Genomic DNA, 17,751 nt, shown 5'->3' on the forward strand with positions numbered 1-17,751 from the left:
AACTGTGTTTCGTGCTGTTACCAAGCATTTTCATTTGAAGGATTGGACTGCCGCGAAAATTAAAACAGAATTGGCTTATGTTCGTGCGTACTCTACACCACCAGTGAAGAATATTTACTTTTGGAGTAATGCATTTGAACGTGGTCGTACAAACACCGCAGATGAAGCGCGCTCCAGACGCCCAGTACAGGTCACCATAAAGAAAATCATTGGCAAGATCCATGGTAAGGTATTGCAAAACTGCCGAATAAAAATTTGTGAGATTGCTGAGACTGTAGGCATCTCAACTGAGCGAATGCCTAATATCCTGCTCGGAGAACTGCTTACGAAGAAGCCATGTGCTAGGCTGCTCATGTGGCATAACATTTCAATACAATGTCTCGTGATGTTTAATCGCAATCCGCTACACCTTTTGAGTCGATTTTGACTGTTGATGTAATCTGGGTCCATGATTACACACTAGAGTGGAAACGGCAGTCAAAACAATGGACAAACGCTGGTGAAACAGCATCGAAGAAGGCAAATACCTTTTGTCATCTGGTAAGGTGATGATCATTGTTTTTTTGGATTCGATACCAATGGCGAAAGCGCACTAACTGGGCTTTTAATTGATTCCTCATCCCTTCTATTCACCAGACGTAGCTCTAACTGACTTGCTCCTGTCGCCTAACTATTTGGCTTTGCTAGAAATAAAATTTCATGAAGTGAGGAAGTGATAGTTGCAATCAGCGATTATTTAGCAGAGTTTGACAAAACCCATTTGCCGATGTGATGGAAAATCTCGAGGATCATGGGACCAATTGTATATTCCTCAAAGGAGACTATGTCGACCAGTAAGGAGAGTTGTTTACGAAATAAACATTTTTTCTTCCTTTTTTACCAAACTTGTCAAATCACCCACGCACTGTGGAATGTAAATATATCTTTTTGAAGCTGAATATGCAAATCATTGTGACCGTTGTCCACAGTGAGATCGATTGCCAGCTGGTGGCGTTTTGGACATCTGATGCAAAAAGGAGGAAGTGCGTAGGTGGAACAAATGCGAATAGGAAATAATTCTATCGTCGATACGTGATGAAAAGTGGGAAAAAACCAGTGACTCTGACAAAAGGCAGATCGTCTCAGCTCAGCGCTTGGGAGCGAACGTCTCGAAAACAGCGAAGCTAGCCGGGTGTTCGCGTGCTGTTGTCGTGAGCAGTTATGGAAAGTGACTGAACGGCTGTGAAACATGAGAAACATCAGAAACCGTAACAGGGCAAATCACGGTAATTTCTGGAACATGAGGTACGCCTTAGAAAATGTGGTATGATATAAAACACTACAACAGAAGAAATTCAAACGCAAGACACATAACCACTACCAGTTCATATTACTTCGTTGTTGCTGTCGGTCGGTTCAGAGGTTTTCGACAATGCGCTTATTTGTGTCCAGTGCGAGATTGTATGTGATCACATGTTCAAGTTCAATAAAATTGCAGGTAAGCATACCTGAAAAATAGATAAGTTAAGTTCTATAAGAACATAAACATAACAATGAAAGTATAGGAACTTTAGAAAGTACGAATATTTATTTGCCTGAACCACCTTCATTAACGAACTGTTTGTGCCTTGCCTGTTGTGCAGAATAAAAGATGTTCTTCTTCATTTTTTGTGCCTTTGTCCAGAATCGGCACAGGCTCAGCAAGTTTATTAACATATTCGTCAGGGATACTTGAACGGGTGGCCTGATGCCTTTCCCGTCGCCAGACACATACACCCCCGGACGGAGTGTTGTACCGCAACTGCCGCCGCGCCGTGTTATTCACGTTGGTTATTTAATATTTCTCTCGTTATTGTCTCCCCATTGACAGTCCTTTCCCGCAGATACGAACTGGGGACACATGTGGGATCTTTTTTCCAGTGGGGTGATAATTATGACACTTTTTCAATTACAGGCCGTATGTCATGTGCTTATCCTCTGTGTTCATTTCATTCAGTTGTTTCTAATAACTTCTCTCTCCTGATGCCACTTAATCATTGCTGAATATTTCGCCTTTTTGAGGCAGTTTCGCAATATCAGGGCATGAGGTTGCTCTGAAACCCCGTCCAAATCAAAGATATTAACTTACCACAAGCTATTCTGCTTTCTATGTCATTAATCCAGGGTAATTTTTTTTTTTCATTTACGGGAGAACGACGTTTCAAACCCGCATCCGGCCAACCAAATTTAAGTTTGGCGTGATTTCCCTAAATCACAATAGGCAAAGGCCGGGATGGTTCCTTAGAAAGGGCACAGCCGATTGACTTCCCCATCCTTCACACCATCCAAGCTTGTGCTCCCTCGATGTCGACGGGACGTTAAACCCAGTATTCCTTCCTTCCTTCTTCCTATATGAATATATACTGAAAAGCACACAAATGAGAAAACGCCAATGACTGCACGACATAAGCATTCTGATTCAGCATTTAATGAGAGGCAGCTTGATTCTAATTGAAAGAAAGGTGCTGCCGATGATCACTTAACTGGCTTGTATAGCCATGCGTGCTACAGCGCCGCTTTCGAGACGGAGAGGCGCGCAGGCCCCGAATCGAATACGTCCAGCTGAATTACGGCAAGGGTGGGTGTGCAGGCCACTCTGGAAGTGTTTTTAGGTAGTTTCCCACATCCCACTAGATGAATACCGGAGTGTTATTCAATACTTGTCTCAGTTTTACGACATACAAATTTTCGAGACAAAGGCACAAGAAAAAGCACCAGTACTGCACATTGTCACTTAACTTGTGACTCTGAAAAATATAGATGATGAAAATAAATTGCCATGCTGCTAGTAACGCAAGATACATGGAGCGGAAATTACGGCTGAACAGGGTCATATGCATAACAGTGCGGGCTGTATGCTTATATCGATAACATTTCTAAAACAAAATTGGCATATAAAGTACACTAGCTAAGTAATAGCAAAATTATTAATCCACAAAGAAATTACGAAATACCACAAGCAACGGAAATATTAAGAGGTAACAGCGTATCTAATCCATGAAACATTAGTGTAAAGAGTGAGGAAATTATAGTACCCACTGTTCATACACGTGGGCTTCAGTTCCACAAAGGACAACCCACTACTTGCAAACTTTTACAACACTCGATGATAATGAAAATCTCATTCTCATACTCGATGATAATGTTCGACAGAAAGATATCCAGTCAATTAACTGATTTGATTCCAGCTGAGAGAGGCTACGTAAGCATTGTACAAAGAGAGATCATGAATGAATGTATAATCTTCACCCACATGGGTACGAAGCTCAACTCCATTCCCATAACACTGAGATATCGGTCAAGCAAACTTTCTATAAAATGAATGAATTTATCACCCAGTACTGCAACACAGGAAGTTCAGTGACTTCATCCAAGTTAACGTAGAAAAGTACAAAGGTAATGTGTTCCCTACACGCAAGACAATCGAGCGACCTCGCCATTTAAGCAGCATGCATCTTTTATATCTGCGTTCACCCCGTTTAGGAATTCTACACAACTGCTTAAAATGAAATCCAGTTCTTTCAAAATTTCATCGGACAAGTAGTGATTAGCCGCCACTCCACAGCACTCCATGTGACATTACTGTCAGCATGCCGTGTGTCATCTGAAGATATCTACACATGTCTGACTCTTGCAAGCAGTTTTGGAAATTTCGTTTCACTTAACAACTGCGGCGGTAGTAGGAAACAAAGCGAAATAGCAGTCACGTTTCAGGATTAAACGTTAGCCTTTGATACTTCATTTCCTCATCCTCATACACGAACGACAGGTGCGATGTGGTCTGATCCCCAAGAAAAATTTCCGTGTCCATCTCCGACTCTAGTTCCACTTCTTGACAAATCTGATAACATTTCTGTATAAATGTCAAACGGAGCCAAAGAATGGGATCCTTAGAGGATGTGCACAATGTTACAAGACAATGAAAACACAAAGTCCTCTCCTAGACTCTTTACTGTAGGATCTACTGCATACCACGGAAAGGAAATCAGGTGCACACCGACCCACAGAAGAAACATAAATAACCCCACTGAAAGACGCCGTACAATACTGTTACAGAAAATCCCAAGAGAAAAAGGAAGATTAGTCCCAAAAACAAAAGCACATTATTGTATCATTGAAATCTGTACTGTACTTCCTGAACTGAAAAGGTGATCACCCCACAGGAATGAAATGAAATACATCTTCACGCTCAGGCAAAAGAGAAAAAATTAAATTACCTATGATACGCAAGCTGGAAGAAAGCAATGATAATTACTCCATGAAAGGCAGTTTTTAAGGATAATTATGCTGTACCAAAGCTCTCTAGACTCCTTACTGATAACCAATGAACAGGAATAAATTGATGACTATGGATCATGACTGAACGAGGTTAAACAGAAGAATGTAGATAGCTTTCTCATAACTATCGAAAGTTCAGAGAAAAAACTTTAACTCTCCCTGACTTGTCCTCTTGACACCAAGTAAGTTTCACGCGGATGTTCGTCACAGTACATATGCAAAACAATAGTGCTCTCTAAAGACACGCAATCACACATTACTCATTAATCATCCTAACTAGTGGAATAATTCACTGATTGGCTTGCAACTGTGAGACGTTAAATAAGCATTATACACGGAGATACGATGAATGAGTGATCGGATATCCTCGCCCACATGGGGACGAAGACGAACTCCATTCGCATATTACATAATCAAGCCCTTGCTCAAGCTGAACGTGATGGTCAGATACTACTACCACAGTACTGTGTAACGGTGAAGAAATATATTGCAATGTTGAAAAATTTGGTTCCTTCTAACTAAATACAAAAAAAGGAGACAAGACGCAGTCAGAGGTTCTGGGTGCTCAACAACTATAACAAACCTTTAATGACAGAAATTTTGTCCGCACTACTTCTAGCCTTTTTTTAAACTATACCTCCCCGTTTTGTGATTTTTGAACTGTGTACTCGCTATTAGTAGCTAAATGTAATGCAGAGCTACGCTACTATTTGTCCCCTCTCACTCCTACTATCAAGCCGATATTGTGCTTTAAGTTCATCCATAGGACTTTCCACTACTATAGCGTTTCAATCAGTCATGGTTGTTAGATTTTGATCTCCATTTACGGGAGATATTATATTCAATATCCTTACACAGTTTTTCTATCTCTTCATCTTCTGCATGTGACGTCTACATCTACATCTACGTGATTACTCTGCTATTCACAATAAAGTGCCTGGCAGAGGATCAATGAACCACCTTCAAGCTGTCTCTCTACTGTTCCACTCTCGAACGGCACGCGGGAAAAACGAGCACTTAAATTTTTCTGCGCGAGCTCTGATTTCTCTTATTTTATCGTGATGATCATTTCTCCCTATGTAGGTGGGTGCCAACAGAATGTTTTCACAATCGGAAGAAAAAACAGGTGATTGATATGTCATGAGAAGATCCCGTCGCAACGAAAAGCGCCTTTGTTTTAATGATTGCCACTCGAATTCACGTATCATGTCTGTGACACTATCTCCCCTATTCCGCGATAACACAAAACGAGTCGCCCTTCTTTGTATTTTTTCGATGTCATCCGTCAGTTCCACCTGATGCGAACCCCACACCGCACAGCAATACTCCAGAATAGGGTGGACAAGCGTGGTGTAAGCAGTCTCTTTGTAGACCTGTTGCACCTTCTAAGTGTTCTGCCAATGAATCGCAGTCTTTGGTTTGGTCTACCCACAATATTATCTACGTGATCGTTCCAATTTAGGTTATTCGTAACTGTAATCCCAAAGTATTTAGTTGAATTTACAGCCTTCAGATTTGTGTGACTTATCGCGTAATCGAAATTTTCTGATTTCTTTTAGTACTCATGTGAATAACTTCGCACTTTTCCTTATTCAGGGTCAATTACCACTTTTCGCACGATACAGATATCTTATCTAAATTATTTTGCAAGTCGTTTTGATCATCTGATGACTTAACAAGACAGTAAATGACAGCATCATCTGCAAACAATCTAAGATGGCTTACTCAGATTGTCTCCTATATCGTTAATATAGATCAGGAACAACAGAGGGCCTATAACACTTCCTTGGGGGACGCCGGATATTACTTCTGTTTTACTCGATGACTTTCCGTCTATTACTACGAACTGTGACCTTTCTGACAGGAAATCACGAATCGAGTCGCACAACTGAGGCGATACTCCGAAGGCACGCAGTTTGGTTAGAAGACGCTTGTGAGGATCGGTGTCGAAAGACGTAGACATGTATAAATGATTTATTCCTGTAGGTAATGTTGATGAGAGCACCCCTGTCACTGAAATGTGCGCAGCTGGTCCCTCTCTGCCCTTTCTGCCCATTCATAACGAATACTGCTCCCTTTATGCAGTTTTCTCCTGCCGTTGAAATTGCTTTGTGTTCGTCTCAATAGAAATCGTTATTTTCTTTCCATTTCACTTCACCAGCACTCACTATATCTGCAAGTGGCGTTAAAAAGTAATGCAACAGTTTCTTTCTCCGCCAGTTTCCGTTGAAAAGATGCGGAATTCGTTGTGGTACATCGTGGAATATTTTCGCTGCTAGTTTCATGTACCGTAGATATCGGCGCTATATTTAGCTTTCAAAATGGCGTATATAACGGAGGGGCGTTCCAAGCATAGACTTGTTATTGACTTCCTTTTCGCGAAAAAGCAGAGCGTCACAGATATATTTGTAGGCGCTTGCAGAATGTCTGCGGAGAGCTGATACTGAACAAAAGCATGGTGAGTCGTCGACAGAGGCATCTGTCGTCATCTCTACAAGGTCACGCAAACCTGTCCTATCTCCCGCGTACCGGCAGGCTGCACACAGCTGTGATTCCTGCAATGTTCGAACGTGGGGACACTCATTCGAGGGTGATCGCTGGATCACAATCAAAAGCCTCACTGAAGAAGTGGACGCCCCTGTTGGTAGTGCAGACACACTCGTGTAACAATTGGACTACTCAAAGTGAAACGTCCCCTTAGAAAAATTTAATGAACTACTATGCAGATAAACCTCTTGCATTATTTGATTTCCAAACAGCTGAGCAGATCTGAACGTACTCAGACATTTCGCTCTTTACCTATTCTGATCAACACTAAACTGACACACAATATTTTTAGCGCAACGCAATCTGACTTTCAATAATCCCTACAAAAGAATGGCCCTGACTAACATTAACCTATACCTTTCACAAATCACTTACCTCACAAAATCTTCGTTACTCGAACTACTGCAATACAGCGAGCGCCACTACTGCCAGCCAAATAAAAGATTCAAACTACTGAAGGCACTAACTACTGATAGGCATAGTTAAAAAATGAAAGATTTTGATAGAGAACAAACAATGTATTTACCTTAAAAAAGTGTTCAAAAGTTATAATATATATAGCAGTTCATGACATCCAGTCTTACAAATTTACTGTGTCTCTGATGAACACACGTCCAGATCATCCGCTCTCAAAACTCCGCCATTTCTCTCCCCACATCCACCACTGCTGGCGGCTCACCTCCAACTGCGCAACGCTACGCGCTGTTAACATCCAGCTGCCCAACAATACAATAGCAAACAACAACGCAAACCAGCCACAGACTGCACACAGCACAGCCAGTGATTTTCATACAGAGCGCTACGTGGCGTTACCAACATAAAAACCTAAACAGTCTTCCTACAAAAGGTGTGAGCGCACTGTGTTCCTCACTGTCTAACAGAAGACAATAAAGGTCAACGAAGGACCATCTGTTTGATCCAATGAAGCATATATTCCTCGAGAAGCAGTTCGTGAATGACGACGATGATACTCATGCAGCAAGAGGTTCATTCCGACGTCGCCCAGTACAGTGGTACAATGCGGGCATACAGGCCCTTCCAGTAAGGTAGCGTAAGGCGGACGCATTGAGCAGAGATTTATGTTGGAAAACAGTGTTTTCTAGCCAAAGGAGTGCGTAATAGTATGGTGTACTGGAATCCTGAATAAAACCGACCTGCTTTCAAAAAAAAAAAAAAAAAAAAAAAAAAAAAAGAGTTGTGTATTAGTTGTTGAATACACCCTCATACATTGATCCTTCGCATTTCACTTTCCAGTTTTGTTAGCTTACCTACCACAGATTTCTTACATCCCACACTTCATCTTACCATATCGTTGGTTATTCAAACTTCTTGTCATGCTCAACATACCTTGGGCAGTCACCTCCCGGAGATCCCAACAGATATCTAATCAGGAATATTTTGTGAATAGAGGGACCATCATATCAGTTTTCAGGTGTATACTACACACATCAAAAAAGTTTTGCATCTGCTCGATCCCGAGGGTTCCGGAACCTGTACAGAAAATTGGTTTAGAGATCAACATAAACATCATTTCCGCCCGTATGATTGCTCATGAAAACCACACATTGCGTGTTGTACCACCGTACAGTGTCCAGATTGCTGTACGCATCAGTATCTCTAATACCCAGTTGCACGTTTTCTTGCATTGATGCATGCATGTATTCGTCATGGCATACTATCCACAAGCTCAACGAGGCATTTTTGGTCCAGATTGTCCCACTCGTCAACGGCGACTCGGCGTAGATCCCTCAGAATGAGCGGTGGGTCACGTCGTTCATAACCAGCCCTTTTCAATCTATCCCAGGCATGTTCGATGGGGTTCACGTGTGGAGAGCATGCTGGCCACTCTAGTCGAGCAATATTGTTATCCCGAAGGAAGTCATTGACAAGATGTGCAGAATGGTGGCGCGAAATATCGTCCATGAAGACGAATGCCCCGCTAATATGATGCCGATATGGTTGCACTATCGGTCGGAGGATGACATTCACTTACAGTTCAGTCATTACGGCGCCTTCCATGTCCACCAGCGGCGTACATCGGCCCCACATAATGGCACTGGATGACAGCAGGGAAGCTCCACCTTGCTGCACTCGCTGGACAGTGTGTCTAAGGCGTTCAGCCTGACCAGGTTGCCTCCAAACACGTCTCCGATGATTGACTTGTTGAAGACATATGCGACACTCATCGGTGAAGAGAAGTGACACCAATCCCGAGCGGCACATTCGGCAAGCTGCTGGGCCCATCTGTAGCGCGCTGCATGGTGTCGTGGTTGCAAATATGGACCTCTCCGTGGACGTCGGAAGTGCAGTTTCGCATCATGTAGTCTATTGTGCACAGTTTGAGTCGTTACACGACGTCCTGTGGCTGCAAGAAAAGCATTTATCAATATGGTGGCGTTGCTGTCAGGGCTCCTCCGAACCATAATCCGTAGGTACCGATCATCCACTGCAGTAGTTGCCCTTGGGCGGCCTGAGCGAGGCATGTCATCAACAGTTCCTGTCTCTTTGTATCTCCTCCAATTCCGAACTACATCGCTTTGGTTCACTCCGAGACGCCTGGATTCTTCCCTTGATACGAGCCCTTCCTGCACAAAGTAACAATGCGGACGCGATCGAAACGCGGTATTGACCGTCTAGGCGTGGTTGAACTACAGACAACACGAGTGTTTACCTCTTTCCTGGTGGAATGACTGGAACTGATCGACTGTCGGACCCCCTCCGTTCAATAGGCGCTACTCATGCATGGTTATTTACATCTTTGGGTGGGGTTAGTGACATGTCTGAACAGTCAAAGGGACTGTGTCTGTGATATAATATCCACAGTCAATGTCTATTTTCAGGAGTTCTAGGAACCGAGGTGATGCGAAAACTTTTTTTGATGTGTGTATATATAAGGAAAGATTTTGTGGCATGTTTCTCATTCAGAAGTAATATTTTTAATGATTGTTGTGTCTGTAAGATGGGACAGCGTCGTAGCTTCCCGTGATTTCAGTTGCTCACATTGGTTCGGACTGTCATTTCAATATGGAATCGATGGGTTCAAGGGAGCCATGACCAACAACATGCAGGATCTTTATGGCCACAAGTGATTAGCATGCAAAAAGACCTACATCGTCACACTCGATCCCAAGCGACTAGCACGTGGAAGACCGACATCATGTTCGCCACACTGTTCAAGATCAACCACGCACGTCGTGCACATTGTGTTAGGCAGTGGTCTTGTGTGTAGCTAAACTAGTATCCACATGGAAGGCGATATGACGTCTGGTGCATCACAGACAGTCAACATGGCGACGACTGTCACTGTAGCACAGAACGGGACGACGGGAGTGGTGCAGCCAATTATAGCACTCCAACCTGTAGTGGCACTACACCGTCTTTTCAGTCAAATTATGGTTTTTCGCACGTCATCGCCATTATCTTGCAATGTATGCAGAGAACTTCTGTGAGGCTTGGATGGTTGGAGACAGGTATTGGCTGCAGTGAAGTTGTGAGAATGGGTCATGAGTCAAGATGAATAGCTCAGCTGGTAAGAAACTTGCCAACGGTAGACAGATGAAATCTGCAAGGAAGTTTCATGACGGCGGGCACTCCGCCGACAAGGGTAAAGATTCATTCTATAAAGTGATGCTGATCAAACAATTCAATAGCAACGCGAGATCAAACGATAGAATTCAACTGTAAAACAAGTATATGAGCCGGCCGCGGTGGTCTAGCGGTTCTAGGCGCTCAGTCCGGAACCGCGCGACTGCTACGGTCGCATGTTAGAATCCTGCCTCGGGCATGGATGTGTGTGATGTCCTTAGGTTAGTTAGGTTTAAGTAGTTCTAAGTTCTAGGGGACTGATGACCACAGATGTTAAGTCCCATAGTGCTCAGAGCCATTTGAGCCATTTTTGAGCCAAGTAAATGAATCCAGCTTATATTGACAACAGCAGTCGACTAGATATTAAACGTGCAGTATATGGAGAAACTGGCCTTAAGAAGTGAAATAAATTTCTATGATATGCAGCTATTGGACGGTATACCTCGACGGAATAAATAAAATAGAGATTTATAGGCGATAAATATGCGTATATGGAGAATAGCCACAAAAGGATTGAAAGAAAGTCGAGTGATTCAGAGTTGAAAAGGAACTGCTAAAAAAGTATCAGTGGTATGATCTTCAGCAATTAATATCGGAAGGTCCAGATGACTGGAAATGTCATCGGTAAAAGATGACGATAATTTTTGATAACATTATGAAGACCTGGCTATCCACTTGAAATCGTCTAATAAAAGAGATTATCAAAACGGACAAATTACCGGCAGTCAGCTATATGGTCTACATTTGAATGAGTTCAGCATAGTCGCTGTCTGCCCAAATTAAAATATTCTGCCAACGATTCTGGGCAGTTAATAATCTATGTGGCGGACGCTTTTCTTTCTTTAACGAATATCGATGTCAACGACATAACAAATTTCAGATCTTGCTTGTAATTTACAGATTAAACTAATGTTTAATATTCCTAAAACATATGTGTTTCGGTTCTAGGCGCTTCAGTCTGGAACCGCGCGACCGCTACGGTCGCAGGTTCGAATCTTGCCTCGGGCAGTGATGTCCTTAGGTTAGTTAGGTTTAAGTAATTCTAAGTTCTAGGAGGTGGATGACCTCAGATGTTAAGTCCCATAGTGCTCAGAGCCAATAATCTATATGTTACAAACTTACATCGTTCCTTGAAAACGACGTAAAACGACGTAAATATCGACCTTTCGCAAAGAAATATCCCTCGCCATAGCGTTGGGTGAACACAGCTCATTACAATAAAACATGATAAGTTAGAATCAGTGGTACACGATCTAATGCGTCGGAATATTACCATTGTTCTGATTTGTGGACACGATTTAATAAGGACATGAATATATTCCAATAACTTATCTAATTTTTGTTGTTTTTCTAGATAAATCGCTAACTGGACGGGAAAAGAAAATATTAAACTAATATTGCTTCCATGCAGTATGTTGTCATGAAGACCTTTCAGAGAACTCTAGCTATATTATTGATCATGTATGTCCGATACTCAAACGATCATTGTCTCAAGGCGATTGGAAGAATTCGTCCATCGTAAGTCAGGCGCCTAAAGAAGATGGAGGAAGGATAACGACCGCCGCTAGTTTTACCAAGTCTCTGTTCGCTGTGGGGCACCACCTTTCGCGCCCCAGTGAGAAAAGGGCCGCTCTGCTCCATACGTCATGCTAGAGGTATCCTAAGGGCAGTTCTCTTTGCAATGGTTTGAAGGGCACGGGCGTTGACATTTCCGGGGAGTTGAAACAGCTAGTTACAGCCGTAAGCCATGACAAAAGCAAGCAGTTCGAGTCCGTAAATATCACGTTTGCAACGTTCATGGATCTGTGTAATTTACCGCGCTGGCTAATATTGGAAAGACGACTTCTTCCTCTACATGAAGACCAGCTGATTATACAGGTTGACTGATTCATTGGTTTCTACCACTAAGTAGTACTTCGTTTGCCACCATACCATGTACACAAGACGCAAGTCGCATTGCACTAATAACGGCTGCTGAACGATATAGGTAAGTTACGCTAAGCTTACACACACGGCTTCCTGTACGTAGTACCCTTCCTGATTCCAAACAGATTATGCACGTTCTCATTAGGTCTAGCAGTTGACGAAATCACACACAGTGGGACTGAATATTGCAATAGAATGAAAGACTCAAGAGGGTGCAAAATGTACGTCACATCCATGTACATTAAAAAATGGATCCATACGTATACCCGTGTATGTTCCACATCTCCTCCTATACCCCTGGGACAATTTCAAGCAAACTTTGTATCGCTTACTGTCTGGAAACAGTTGCTCTCGGTGTAAGAACCACCCACCTCTCATGACGTCATAATCAAACCGATACATGAAAAACCGCCGCATCATTTATGATGCTTAAATTTATTACTTCTGTGCCACTAATTCTGTGAGAAATAAATTTCGCAGACAGTATCCTGATATTCGTGGGGCCTTTATGGTCTGAGGAACGTTTTCGTGGCGGTCTCTGGGTGATCTCATCAGTCTGAAAGGCTCAATGGATGAACATACGTATGCGTCTATTTTGGAGACCAAGTCCACCTCTACATGCAGTTTGTTTTTCCTCTGCACGGTGGAATCTGCCGGCAAGGGCTTGAAACGTGTCACACGGCTCGCAGGAGCGTTTACCGTACTCCTCTGACCACCAAACCCTCGGATTTAAACTTAATCGAGAATTTGCGCAGTACCTCGATTGGGCTGTTCGCTCCTTAAATCCTCAACCGTGAAACCTGGAGCAGCGGGCCACCTCACTGGACTCCGCAACGCTCCACATACCTGTCAATGCCCTCCAGACCTTCATCCACGCTCTTCTTGCACCTATCGCATCTGGCCGCGCTGCAATAGTTGGGTATTCAGGCTTTTGACGGGTGGGCAAATTAAAGTAAGTGGAATGTATAGTAGGAATCTAGCTTTCGATAAACGGATAGGGTATTATGAACACACCGTCCCTTGTCTTTTCAGTCACAATATGAGTTGACAAGTTTGTAAATATTTTGTAGCGAAAGTGTTGGAACTTAGGTATAGCGCAGCATAAGGTAAACGAGAGTCAACAACTCATCGAATAAAAGTTCACATTTCTACCAGGTTACCCGTTCAACTTTTAATTGGTATCTTCTCTTATCTTCGAATCAAATGGGGGCTCTTTGACTCTAAAACAGTATTACATTCGTTCCTAAAGAGGAGAAGACGATTGGAAGTACACCTGTAAATTCTCATTGTTAAACGAGTGACAGGGTGGGATAATTTGAATAGTAGCCCATAGTAAAGCTTTGCTATGTTTACGCCCTCAAATACGATTTAATCGAATAATATTGGACAGGATGTTCTCCAGCAATGTGGCAGCGTGACACAACGCTTATCCGGTTCATCAGGGATTTGGCACGATTCCGGCGATAATGCCGGCCGGTGTGGCCGAGCGTTTCTAGGCGCTACAGTCTGGAACCGCGCGACCGCTACGGTCGCAGGTTCGAATCCTGCCGCGGGCATGGATGTGTGTGATGTCCTTAGGTTAGTTAGGTTTAAGTAGTTCTAAGTTCTAGGGGACTGATGACCTCAGAAGTTAAGACCCATAGTGCTCAGAGCCATATGAACCGGCGATAATATGTGGATGTAATACGTAATCTCTATGACTGATTATGAACAAAGTTAGTGGATATATTTGCTGGAGTCGAAATATCAGTTAAATGAAGCTACTTTGCACATTTAATGAAGAGATACTATCGACACCATTATTATATGGGTTTAGTGTGAGTACAAATGATTTTGTTTGTTCGTTTACATTATAAACTGGAGAGGAATGGTTAATAAAATATGACTGTGCTTTGTTGACACTTAACTATTTAACGAAGAAACCAAGTCTATTGAGAGCAATAAAGCCTCCTTTCAAATACCAAAAGTAAGGCAACACGTAACTACATCACACTATTGTTCCAGCAGGGGAGCGGCAATGAGCGTTTGACGGCCAGGTGCAGAATGTGTATGAAGGTCTGGATACTCACCACAGCCGGTTTCGTCCTCCTGATCAGGACAGTTGGGTTCGCGATCACAGCGTCGTACCAGGTCGATGCAAGAGTTACTGCACCGGAATTCATTTGGGAGGCAACCTGAAAGCAAAGAAGAAGAAACACTTGTTACGGTGCAGTATATTACATCAAACAAGTTACAACTGTTTAAACAAAAACAACAATTAAACAGAATAAATGCCACAGAGGCGGAAAAGGTGTCAAGAGTGAAATACAAACAAAATCATCAGAAAATGTGCGGAAGGGCAATGCATTCTGAGTACTACATCGATCGCCCTCTGGTTAACCATTTACTAATGCTATACGATATTGCAGTGTCTGTGTTTCTGATTACGGTCCAAGGTTTGTGGTTAGCCATTTATTAAGACTATATGATACTGCAATGCCTGTGTTATTCTGATCACGATGCAAGTTTCCTTTGGACATGCATGCGTCTGCCGCTGCCGTGCAATCGACTTTCAAGCAAAACGTCAGACCTGTTCGGGAAAATACAGGATGGTCCATTGATCGTGACCGGGTCCGAATATCTCACGAAATAAGCGTCAAACAAAAAAACTACAAAGAACGAAACTTGTACAGCTTGAAGGGGGAAACCAGATGGCGCTATGGTTGGCCCGCTAGATGGCGCTGCCATAGGTCAAACGGATATCAACTGCGTTTTTTTAAATAGGAACACCGATTTTTATTACCTGTTCGTGTAGTACGTAAAGAAATATGAATGTTTTAGTTGGACCACTTTCTTCGCTTTTTATTTCGTGAGATATTTGGCCCGGTCACTATCAATGAACCACCCTGTACATAATGGATGTACGAGTACAGGTCATAGACACATGACTGACGACATATGGAGGTTTGGGCCTGCACGCGAGTCGTGCACGGGTAGCCAAATGGTAAGGCGAGCGCTCGCGATAAGCAGGAAATCCGGGTTTGAATCCCGGTCCGCCACAAATTGTCTACAGCTGATAGCACTCCTTATTCTCAATTGCGAATTCATTTGATGTATCTACTGAGACATCTTCGAAACATGTCCGTGTGTGTGTGGGATGGGAGTCGGGCAGTAAAGGGGAAACGGGGACTACATGGCATTAATTTTGAGCGGTGACGTCCCTAAATGACGGGCAAAAAGTTCTCATTACTTTCATCTCGCCCATATTGCCGAAGATATTCGTCTTAGTATATGTGTTCATATGTAAGCCCATCATAGTACAGTAAAGAGTGAAAAATGGTGTCAAATCATTCGAAAGACAGTAAAAGATTACATTAACATTGACGATATCCGCTTGCAGAAAAAGGAAAAACAAATTATGCCATTATCGAGGAAACACCTCACAATATAAATATTAACTTCTTGTTTCACTATCTTCATTTCAAATCTTGTGCCGCAAGCGTTACCTGTGACCAGCTTTCCGAGAGAAATGAACTCAGCCCGCTGTTATAGATGTATGATTAATAAAAGTTTACGCTCGTATACAGGTTTACAAAATCAGTCTTATTTCTCCGTAGACACCTACCGAAATGAAAAGTACTTTCTAGTCTTTATGGAAGCGTTTCTCTAAGAAAGCTATGAATAGTAGCGCAAAATACGAGGCACTTTTTCTTTAATTGTATGGCGAACTTGAGTCGTGTTGAATTCAAGGAACTACTTTGCATTACTTCTCCATGGTCATTCTCTACACCTTGTTGTCGTTACCCGGAAAGGACGTTTATTTTCTCGAGGGGAAGTAAGTCTAAGTGTTTCTTTCCTAGAAGCGAAAAGCATCAAAGAGAGATATTGTCGTCTCGGTCGGAAGCCGTTAGAAGGATTCCGGAGACGCAATCACAAGTCTGGAGATCTGACAACAAGTGAAGCACGATGAGAAGAGATCGCTTCTTAAATGATACTCGGAATAACAAGTTCAGAGAAGCGACAAGACGTCTTACGATCTGCAGCCAATTTTGTTATCTCAACATCCACATACTTGGATCTCCAGAGACTGTAACTGCTGCATACAGTGATAGAGGAAACTGGGTAATTTTCTGCAGTCGTTATGTGTGCGTCCGTAAAGTCTTTGTAATAGCTGTCAACCTGCCTGTTGTTGATGAAGAAACAAACTGTCAATTAGACAGTTCAATGTAATATCGAGCGCAGCAGTTGTGAAATATTAAGAACATTACCTCAAGTGGCTTAGGGACACTCTGCAAACTTAAACTAGTATTATTAGGCTGGAATTTTAACCCTCTTTGCCACTCAAACAAGTTCATTAGCCCTCGTACCATATCTCCAGAGCAGGGGGCAGCCCGTTGCGTGTCTGAGAAACGCTGCATGCTATGATACCGTCCACCTTTCGGCACTCGGTCCTAGATGGGTATATCAGTCTCCTAACAGTTTACCTTTTATTGGTACCTGTTGTTTGTTTTCCCATGTTTTCTTTCTCATTTATTAGGATATTTAGTCCAGCAGACCACAATCGGTGTTTTTTACAGTGCTTGAGAGCAGTAACCGTATCATGTTTACAGACATTGCACGGAGTTTGATCTACCCGTATTGAAAAGCTAGCAAGGCGAAAAAGCCCATTTGAAGGGGCATCTTATATAGAAGTCCTTAGTGTGTGAGACATTTCATGAATTGATGATTGAATCTCTACGATTCAATGCGCTACATCACCGTATGTTTCAGAATGTTAGCTTCCAACATCAGATGAACAACTTAAATGTTTCGACTGACGTATAAGCAACTTCTGTTTGCTGCAGAATCTTTGAACATATTCTCAGTTCGAATATAATAAACTGTCTTGAGACTAAGAAGCTTATACGCACGAATCAGCATGGTTTTAGAAAGCATCGCTCGTGCGAAACTCAGCTTGCCCTTTTCTCACGATGTACTTAGAACTATGGATGAAGGGCAACAGGCTGATTCCATATTTCTAGATATCCGGAAAGCATTTGACGCGGTGTCCCATAGCAGGCTGTTAACGAAGGTACTAGCATGCGGGATAAGTTCAGAAATATGTGAGTGGCCTGAAGACTTCTTAAATAATAGAACCCAGTACGCTGTCCACGACGGTGGGTGTTCATCAGAGACAAGGGTATTGTTAGGAGTGTCCCATGGAATGTGATAGGACTGCTATTGTTCTCTACATACATAAATGATTTGGCTCAGAGTGGGTAGCAATCTGCTGTTTGCTGATGATGCCGTGGTGTACGGTAACGTGTCGAAGTTGAGTGACTGTAGGAGGATACAAGACGACGCAGACGAAAATTCCCGTTGGTCTGGTGAATGGGAGCTAGCTCCAGATGTGTAAAAATGTGCGTTAACGCAGATTAA

At 42.7% G+C, this 17,751-nt stretch overlaps 1 protein-coding gene across 1 annotated transcript in view; it reads right to left on the reverse strand.

Annotated features, from left to right (window-relative positions):
- LOC124594160 (G-protein coupled receptor GRL101-like) overlaps window positions 1-15,473 on the reverse strand; it is a 356,496-nt gene extending 341,023 nt beyond the window's left edge. Inside the window, exons 1-2 of the mRNA XM_047132516.1 lie at window positions 15,455-15,473; window positions 14,424-14,528 (exon numbers count right to left, since the gene is read on the reverse strand). Of these exons, the coding sequence (XP_046988472.1) occupies window positions 14,424-14,528; window positions 15,455-15,473 (124 nt within the window). The remainder of the gene's footprint in view (window positions 1-14,423; window positions 14,529-15,454) is intronic.
- Between the last annotated feature and the right edge of the window lie 2,278 nt (window positions 15,474-17,751).

This window comes from Schistocerca americana, chromosome 2 (genome assembly GCF_021461395.2).
Source record: "Schistocerca americana isolate TAMUIC-IGC-003095 chromosome 2, iqSchAmer2.1, whole genome shotgun sequence".
NCBI classification, from domain to species: Eukaryota; Metazoa; Arthropoda; class Insecta; order Orthoptera; family Acrididae; genus Schistocerca; species Schistocerca americana.